The 10,092-nt window shown below is 40.3% G+C and overlaps 1 protein-coding gene across 6 annotated transcripts in view; it reads right to left on the bottom strand.

Annotated features, from left to right (window-relative positions):
* LOC123024971 (CREB binding protein) overlaps positions 1 to 10,092 on the bottom strand; it is a 75,332-nt gene that overhangs the window by 51,410 nt on the left and 13,830 nt on the right. For 5 of the 6 annotated variants that reach the window (XM_044433311.1, XM_044433313.1, XM_044433310.1 and 2 more), the window contains 6 exons: positions 7,155 to 7,404; positions 5,741 to 5,854; positions 2,933 to 3,172; positions 2,010 to 2,106; positions 1,563 to 1,712; positions 1,039 to 1,156 (listed from right to left, as the gene is read on the bottom strand). In XM_044433311.1, the coding sequence (XP_044289246.1) occupies positions 1,039 to 1,156; positions 1,563 to 1,712; positions 2,010 to 2,106; positions 2,933 to 3,172; positions 5,741 to 5,854; positions 7,155 to 7,404 (969 nt within the window). The remainder of the gene's footprint in view (positions 1 to 1,038; positions 1,157 to 1,562; positions 1,713 to 2,009; positions 2,107 to 2,932; positions 3,173 to 5,740; positions 5,855 to 7,154; positions 7,405 to 10,092) is intronic. The other variant, XM_044433314.1, reaches the window with a different exon arrangement.

The following is a 10,092-nucleotide window of genomic DNA, read 5'->3' as shown; positions in this document are numbered from 1 at the left end:
AACCATCCCCTGGAGTCCACTTAAGCTCACACCAACTGCTTCAGTGACTCCATCCAGCCACCTCATCCTCGGCCGTCCCCTTCTTCTTTTGACATCTATTGTTCCCAGCATTAGGCTCTTCTCCAGGGAGTCCTTCCTTCTCATTAGGTGGCCAAAGTATTTGAGTTTCATCTTCAGTATCTGGCCTTCTAAAGAGCAGTCAGGGTTGATCTCCGCTAGGACTGACCAGTTTGATCGCCTTGCGGTCCAAGGGACTCGCAGGAGTCTCCTCCAGCACCAAATCACTTTATGTAGGACGGTCCAAATAAATCCGAACATTTTCTTTCTTTGTCTGGACAAGAACCTTTCTAAGAATAAACAAGGCACAGCGTTCAAAATGGCAGACGCTTAATAGTCATTCTAGTCTGTTAGAAGTCTTTATATTATGCTTCAGGCAGGGAGCCCCATTGTCTTAACTGGAGCCTGGCATGGTTGGGCACGATGAAGTCCATTCACACCAAGAACGTGGGGGAAAGTTAGATTCAGGGGAGTCAAACAGCACAGCATCCCAGCAACCAAGGAAGCAGGCCTATATGTTGTTCCAATAAGCAGCAGATTGTGAGTGAGCTGTATTTGCCTCTTATAGGCCCTTTCAGCAGCTTCAGGCTACAATGACAGAGAGGTGGTTGTGGCATGGTAGTAACTTGACAGGTAGAGTCTTCAAAATCCAAGGATGATAACACAATCTTCTCTGGACAAAGGACAGCATTTCCCTACACCTTTCTGGAAAATGGTTTTATGGCAGTGGGAGTCCTCATAACACACTTTTGTAACTGAGTCCTCTCCCTGATCCATTTATTCAGGAACTCATCCCTGAGGATGCTGGAGTTTTGGACCATGATAGAAAGCAAAGCAATATGCAATGGAATCAGCGTGCCTTCTGGTGAAGGAGTGCACTTAGAATAGGCTTGTTTTCAAAAACACTGCATTACACAATATTACAAAAATATTACTAAAGACTTGTGTACCAAAAAAGATTTTGTAGAAAACACAACATACCCTACTGTTAGCAGATTCATACATATCCCCTTCTACTTTCCTAGCGTAAGCCACCAGATTCTCCATCCGGCGATCTTTCAGTGCTGCTGGGTCAGGAGTTGGAAAGATAGCTTGCACACTACAGAAAGAGTAAAATTAAATCCACTTATAAGCACTGTTTGAAGATCAATATTTACCTTATTTTTATATCTACCAACATCATGCAAAAAGAATTTTTTAAACTCCAGCCCTTAAGAAACCCAATGAAAATCAGTTTCTTCCCAGGATTATTCATTTGAAATCTATGACACATGCTAGAAATGGGGTGGGGGAAGAAAAATAAAATGGGATGACAGAATATTAGAAGAATTTTTAAAATATAGTATCTCTTCACACAGTGATCATTTATTCTTAATTCAACCCTCCAACATTTCATAACATCATCTAAGCCACCAAGCCCAAAAGTACAAGGATCAGTGCTGTGTTTCAGGGAATACACTTGTCAAATCCCATACTAAACTGTGCCCCACTGGACTAATACTTACAGTTTGTGTACTAAGTGATTGCGTAGATCCTGTGTGACATGCTCATGCCAGGTTTTCCTCACCCCGGTACTTGAAGGTGGTGCAGCTGTTGGCATAGAGCCACTGAGATTTCCAACACTGCCAGAATTTGTGCCATCATTCATTAAGGGGCTAAAGAAAAGGCAATTATAAAAGCTCTTGTAACTCTTGATTGCATTCCAGATTACTTCTGCTTTTAAGAACCCCTACCTATTGTTATTAAGAAATTATCAAATAAGTGACTACAGGTAATAAATGCAATTACATTATTTTGGCAAAGGGAAAGTGAAAAAAAATAATGTGGGAGTTATTTGGATACAGGAAATATGAAATTACCTTAAGAAAAAATATTACTAACGATTTGTGTTTTCCACAAGTAGACACTATAAACAGATATAAACACCCCCCAAGCCTTTAAGTATGTCTTACTTTGCTGCCCCAAGTGAAGTTGGAAGAGCAGTTTCTGGGATCATGCTAGCTTGTTGGTCTGTTATTCCCCCTGCAGCCAGATTCATTTGATTAGCTCCTTTGGGAACAAGATTATTCCTCATTAGTTCAAGAGAATTATTAGTTAATTCAAAACTTATACTGTAGGGATAAAGCTGGAAAAAATGTATTAATTCATAAAGTAGCTGTATGCAACCATATATTGGTGTAACAAGTTTTGTTCAAATGTTTGTTACAAATATTAACCATTTTTCACAATCTGGGAGTATAAAAGAGTACCTAATAAAATGAACTTTCAAAATAATGGTTAAAACATGAGACTAGCAGGTACTCTATACCACAAGCAAAATGTTAACCCACACTTTTCATAGGATATCAATCTTCCCAAAATGATTTAAACTGCCTAACTTATTACTGTGCATCTCACAAAGTCTTATACCTGCATGCCTATGCATTTATTTATTGCTTGCTTGCATTTGTATGCTGCTCAATAGCCCAAGGGCTCTCTGGGCAGCTCACGTAATTCTGAGTTGACATGCCTGGGATTATATTGTAAAAACCAACCAATGAGTAGTTGAGTTCATTATACCTAATTATGCTTTAGAAGGAGATTCTAAGAGAGAGAGAGAAAGATTTTAACTATGAACAGCAGTTTCATTTACCTGTTGCACTATTTTTGATGAACCTCCAAGTTCCAGATGAATTTAGTGTAATGCAAAATCCTTCAAGTGAATTAATGTGTTCCAGGTTCTGAACAAGGCTAACATTCTAATTTTTACCGTTTCATTATTGAATGCTCTGCCTATTCCCCCATTTATCCTATAGCAGGGATGCTTAGAGCATCTAACATACATTAAGAAACAACTTATTACATAGTTACTATTAGAATGAAGTTCCCCTCATACCCAGAGCACTGATGGTCCTCATTTGCTGATGGGGCTGAGGCTGGGCAGGTTGTTGGCCTTGTACTTGTGGCTGCAACTGAGCCTGTGGCTGGTTGCCATAGGGCAGGCCAAGAGCTGCATAAGCACGCTGCATGGAACTGGGGTCAATTGGGTTAGGGTTACTTAGGGGAGTAGTTGTTGGTTGACCTGTACCAGAAGCAATTGAGTTCTGTATTCCACCAGCTGGAGATCCAAGGAGTGCTACAAAAAAAGAGATACATACATAAACTGAACTCTGTCAGCAACAATCAACATATACATAAAGTGCTAATGCACAATTAGGGGAAACTGAGGAAAGAACCTATCAATTTCTTTTATTACTTGATGAATTACATTTATATTCTGCCTTTCCAACCAGGAGTACAAAGATAGCTCATACAAGTTCTTCTGTTGACTAACAAAAATGAAGCAGCAGCTAAGTTAGTGGTTTGTCTGTACTGACTGTTTACTCTATGTGACTGACATGCTTTGTAGCCTTTACCACACCTACCTTATAATTTTTACACTGTATATGTTTGGTAAGTGGGGATAGGGGAGCTCTGTAAGTCCCGGGATTAATTTGCCTGAGTTCACTCATGCTTACTAGTCATTTGCATACATCTATCAGTACCCAGAGGAGGGCCTTCTCTGCGGTGGCACCCCACCTATGGAATGAGCTCCCCAGAGAGGTCCGCCTGGCACTGTCGTTATTTGTTTTTCGGCGCCAGGCCAAGACCTTTTTATTTAAATGATATTTTAACTGTTAATTACTGCTTCTATTTATTGGTTTTATAGTGTGGCCGAAATGCTCTGGATTTTTAATGTCTATTCTATATTTGTTTATTTGTTTTGTAAGCCGGCCCAAGGCTTTCTGCGATGAGAGCAGCATAAAAATGCTATAAATAAATATCAGAAGGGTTGTATGATTGTTTTGGCTCTGAGGGCCACATATGTATGTACAGGTACACAACTAAGATATGTGAGTGAATCTCTGGGGAAGGGAATGGAGATTCCTTCCTCCAGTAACCCCGATCCATACAGATTGCTCACTGCTAGCTGCATTAACAAAGGCGTGGTTTCTATGAACATTTTGGGGGAGGGGCCGGAGTGGAGAGTGCAGGTAGCAGTAATATGAGATCAGAACCTGACTTTGGGGAGGGGACACATTTGTCTCCCTAACTGTAAGCCATGAAAGCAAGCAGAATTCACTCTAAATACATCCCTAGTTTTGATATCCCCCAGTGAGCTTTGCTGCTGAGTGAGGGTAAGAAGCCAATCTGGTCCACTGTCACAGCCAGGCATCAATCTAGTACATCCATAGTCTCTTCTGAAGATAAGCGTGACATTAGCATACCAGTGTAAGTCCAGAACTTCAGTTGATGGCACTCAGCTGTTCCATATACAGGGGAGAAAACTAAGCCCTGTGGAACCCATCGTGCAGAATCCGCAGGGTTCGGGTGAGAATCATTTACTTGTTGCTGCCCTTTCCAGAGGAATGAGGCCATCTTCCCCACTCACCAAGGCCACTGAAACTAACTGCCTGGTTAGGGAGGACAGCAGTAACACCTGTTCTTGGGCTGGGAGTATCAGCCTTGCTTCTTTTTGTATCACTCCAGGGACTACCTTGTTTTTATTTATCTATAAGCAACACAGAGCCCTTCTGGCTGAAGGGGGGGGGTAAACATGTTAAATGAATAAATGAATCAACACAAATGCCTTCTGAATACAATGGTTTTATGCACTGCTACTCTGATAACCTTGTTTTACCAGAGCAGATTAGACAAACAGCAAATCAAGCCAAAAGACTGCAAGTACACCTGCCACTGTAGAACTGGAAGAAAACATCCACAGCCTTCATTCCACATTGACTTTAGTACCTCAAGCACACCTTCTGTACTGCAATTTATGCATTAGTCTGACTCACCCTTCCGTCCGTCCGTCCGTCCTTCCTTCCAAGCATTTATATCCTGTCCTTCTGCCAAGTGCATTGTCATGAACTGCCTGGTCTAAAATATCCCCAAATTTCAGCTTCCTACCCTTTCAGTGTGTGTGCATGCACACTTTTTAAATAAAAGTGCCTGGGGTGACAAAGTCACCCTGGAATCTCCACAAGAATAACTGGGCGGGGTGACTTTGTGACCACAAGAAGGGCCCTGAAAAAAGGCACAAAATTTATTTCAGATAATCTTGGTCTCATTTCAAAGCTAAGATTCTAAGTTAAAACCTGCAGCAAACAGAATCAAATTCCACTGAGGGCCAGCCATAGTATGATTTTTAAAGGTAGCAGGTTAAACCATTGTTATGTAGGAAAAAAGCCTGCTACTATTACGCAAATTTTCTCAATTTGCATAGTCTCAGGAAAAATTACAATATAAATTTCCTGTGCTTGCGAATAGCTGAAAGTCCTTAGGCTGATTGTAACCCACTGGGGGGAAATTTATAGTTATTTTATTTATTTAAAACACTATAGGACAGGTATGAAGAAAGCAGCACAATTAAAATTTCAGGTGGAACAAAGGTTTTTAGGATCTTACATTTTTATAGCCCCGGGCAATTTCCCGTGGGGTTATAAAGTCCTTGCAGAAACAACACAGGATCATAGAATAGTAGAGTCGGAAGGGGCCAGAAGGCCACTGAGTCCAACCCCCTGCTCAGTGCAGGACTCCCAGCTGAACCATCCCACTCGGCGGGCTGTCTAGTTGCATACTGAGTGCCTCCTGAATGCTAAGGTCTGTTGGTTTTCTTTCATACAGAGGATACATAAGTTTTTCAAATGAACTGACTACTTACGCTGTTGGTTCCTCTTGTCACTGGCATTTTTCAGTGGGAGACACACAGGGCAATCATGACGTGTACAATTTTTCCAGTGGGATATAATCTGACGTGATGATGCACAATGGGCAACTAGGGTATGGAGAAAAGCCAGAAGTTGATGATGAGTACATTCATTTACAGTCTGTATATTCCCAGTACTGGGATTCAAAGCAGTTTACAACATGAAAAACTTTTTCAATTAACAGAAATATACACAAGGTAAAATATAATAAAATCAGAGTATTAAAATTATATATGTGCCAAAATTTAAACAGCAATAAAAATAAAAGCAGTCAAAACAATATAGACAATAGAACTAGTACAACATGGTCTCATAGGCTAGACTATTCCCAAAGGCTTGTCAGAACATGCAAGTCTGTGCCTGCCACTGAAAGCCTGATAGGGAGGGAGGGTGTCTATGAGGAAGGGCCTTCCACGGCCTTGCTGCAGCCACCAAGAAGACCTTTTCCTGCATTCCCACCAAGCATACCTGTGAAGGAGGTGGGACCAAAAAAGGGGCCTCCCCTGGCAATCTCAAGGGACAGACAGGCTCACAGAGGAGAATAAGGCTTTTCAGATAGCCTAACCCCTTCTATAATTCGCATAATTTCAAGTCCATGTCCCAAGTCTCCTGCTCACCAAGTGCTGCAGTAATAGTACTTGGAAAGTTCATAACTGTGAACAAAGGATAGCACTAAGACAACAATAAAGCAGGATGCATTCTGCACTGGTGCAGAGGGCACACAGTGACTTTCATCTACTTTACTTAATAAGATGTCCTGAATTATTGTGTTTCTTAAAACAGGATTCTGTGCCACAAAAACCTCCTAGCCAAGAGCATGTAACTGAAACTGAAAAGGTAGGAACATAAGAGAGCTTCAATATTACTGATACAACATGGCATGAAATCACAAGAAGCATATTACTTTAATTCCCAGTACCAGAAACCCTGATGAGCCCAGTCTGGAATTAGTTAAGTGACTCCTATTATGATGAAGCTACCCAGAGGAAGGCCTTCCCTGCAGTGGCTGTGGAACACGCTCCCCAGAGAGGTTCGCCTGGTGCCAACGCTTTTCTCCTTCCAGCACCAGGTGAAAACCTTTTTTATTTTCCCACTATTTTAATTGTTAATTGTCTTAATTTGTGGTTTTATATTATTGGATTCTGTGCTACTTTTATCTCTTTATCTTATTTTATTGGTGGTGTTGTAAATCACCCTGAGACGTCAGTGATGGGATGGTATACAAAAGGTTTAAATAAACAAACAAACAAACAAACAAATGACGTCAACAAAGCATTTGCTAATCAAAGCATGACAGGCAATCATATAGAAACTGGGAAATGGCGAACATATCATGGACTCTGGGACACCCCAATTACTTTCTCTTACCTTGACAGGCTTTTCCAGCTTGACAGTGTGTCATGTGATTGAGGACATTTTTCATGGTTCGGCAGTGGGGAAGCGCACAAGGCCGCACCTCTCCATTGGCTTGTTCTCGTCTCTGACACTTGTGAGCATGAAGCAGGAGAACCAATTGCTGCTGAATTAGTTTGCGCTTTTCAGGATCAGCTGTTGGCCCTGTTGCCATTGCTGGTGTAGGTACAATTCCCACTTGCTGTACCTGGGTTTGCATTTGAGACTAGGAGAAAAACATTTTTGTGTTACATGAAACAAAAAAGCAGGTTATGAAATTTTGCTTAAAGCAGCATATCTTGCAATGTAATCTTTCTAAATAGTGATGGTCTAATGATGACCTTAAACTACTTTGCCATATACTTTACAGTATAATGTCCAGGAATAAAAGCTTAGAATTTAAAACAAAATAATGTTCACATAGGTGTAATCAGAAGTCCTAGCTCAGCAATTCTATTCAACAGACACTTTCTTGGAAGCGCTGTTGAATTCAAGAGACATTCTTAAGAATGCTTTGAGTTAGACCTGTTGCACATAAAAATAATGCACTGCAGCTTTCACTGAAGTGAATGCATTCAGAGGTTAGATGAAAATGACTTTCATTCTAGGTTAGTTACCTACCCCTTGGGGATTTATTGCTGGTTTCTTCGGTGTTAGCCACTTTTCTTTCACCTCTGCAACAAACACTTCAGCAGTTTCTCTACCATCCTGCTGTATTTGCACCCAATCTTAAATTACACTAACATAATTGATGGTACCATCACAGATCCTGACTTCCGTTTTTTTATCTTCATAAAGACTGTGCCAGTTTTGAAATGTCTGTTAAAATCAATTCCCGTTTCTGCTATAAAAGGAGTAGTACTGAAATTTGGGCAAAACATTCACATTTTTAAAAGAAAGATAAAGTGATACTATGTTGACCTTAGAAAACAAATAATGCAATACTTCTATGGGACCAATGGCTGCTGTTAGAGAAACACAGAATGGACATAAGTATTGTCATGCCTGTCTTCATCACCAGCAAATCCTTTTTGGCTCCCAAAAGTAATATTCAAGCTAACTCTCTGCTCCTCCAGGCCTCCTTCTTCATCATCTCTTATTATCCTGCTGAAGATAATACCTGGTTATATAGATTAACATTGTTAACCTAAAACTATTTCTTACTGCCATTAAAAAACACAAACTCCTCTAACAATCCCCTTGTTTAAATGCTAGGAGCAGTACATATGAAGTTTCATGTAAACTGTTGTATTCAAGCCAAGCTGAAACACAGTTAAACTGTAGAATTAAGTTTACTGAGAAAACTTTCCCAATGCTGATTTTTATTACCTAAATTGGAGTATAAAATTATCTAAAATACTGCACAAAATTACTATTATATATTGTAAGATAGTGCTGATTTCCCTCCATCAATTATATAAAGGTTAAGGAAATGATTCCCTATGTTTTGAGAAAGTAATACATAAGTAAAAAGTCAAATCACAAACTTTGTAAAGACACTCGAGCTCTTCATAAAACAGCAAAAACATTTCAAATGAATAAAACGGAGATCATAACCTTCAAGTGGTAACAACATGAAAATAAATGTGACCCTTACAATGCCAATAATTCTGTATTTGAAAACTTTAAATTCTATCCACTTGAAACAGTGTGCAGGACACAGTGGGTTTAATTCATGACTCAGTGTTTATAGCCACTTTTTTGTATATGCAATCCCTGACCATGGTATTTGATATTGCTTTCTGAAACACTGAATTAAATATCAATGCTTAATTCACAGAATTCAGAGCTGGAAGGGGCCAGAAGGCCATCTGGTTCAATTCCCTGCTTAGTCCAGGATTCCAAGGTAAACCATCCCTCTCAGTGGGCTGCCCAGTGGCATCTTGAATGCTTCTAGTGTGGGAGACTCCATAACCTCCCTGGGTAACTGATTCCATTGTCATACAGCCCTAACAGTTAGGACGTCCTTCCTAATGTTCAGCTAGCACCTGGCCTTCTGTCACTTGAGCCTGTTATTTCCTGTTCTGCACTCTGGGATGACTGAGAAGAGATCCTGTGCTTCCTCTTTGTGTCAACCTTTCAAGTACTTGTGGAATGCTATTGTTATCTCCCCTCTGTTCTTTTGTGGGTTGTGTAGGGTTTTTTTTCAATCTCTCCTCATAGGGCTTTGTTTCCAGTCCCTAACCCTTACTTAAGGCCTACACAACCCTCACATAATCCTACTACTAATCAAGGGTTATTTAACCTTTGAATAACCCATCATAGTTAATCAATGGTTTGCTGATTTATACAGTTAAGTCTATTTGGATAAGAGGAAACATCCACCTTTGAGAGGCATGCAAAATTATGCACATACTAGGTCTCTATAAGTTGGGATGCCAATAATTTAAGTTTCTCCATTCAATAATCCAGTTAATCTAACTTGGTTTGTGCATTCCCATTTTAAAAATCTCAGATTGGTTGGATTTATTCAATCTAGAAAATAGTATCTGAACTCAAAAAATAAAAATGGATCAAGAAAGGTTTTTCAGGAACAGGGAAGACAGTGGCATATTTAAATGAAGCAGGGATGGAACCAGGAGAAGGGGGGAGCAGAAGGGAAGGTGAAACCCAAAGGGGCAGCATCAAGAGGACATGTGATGGTAGACAAGGACAACAGGGCAGTCCATTCAGCAAGAGAGAAAGAGGGGAAGAGGAAAGGATAGAGAGAGATGTTAGAAGACTCACTGGGAGATTGGACGGCAAAAAAAGCATGACAGATGAGACTCAAGGGTTTTGTTTACTCCAATTTGCACTTTTAGGCAATAATCTGAGCTGTCCTAATCCTGATTTGCCTTTCACTGTTTTCAGAAGCAAAACAAAAACAAAAAGGAACCCCCACACAACCTCCCCCTTCAAGCTTCCTGACATGTTT

This window comes from Varanus komodoensis, unplaced genomic scaffold (assembly GCF_004798865.1).
Source record: "Varanus komodoensis strain SLA01 unplaced genomic scaffold, ASM479886v1 scaffold26, whole genome shotgun sequence".
Classification (NCBI taxonomy): domain Eukaryota; kingdom Metazoa; phylum Chordata; class Lepidosauria; order Squamata; family Varanidae; genus Varanus; species Varanus komodoensis.
The sequence above is the reverse complement of the archived record's forward strand: the minus strand, read 5'-3'. Positions and strand labels throughout refer to the sequence as shown.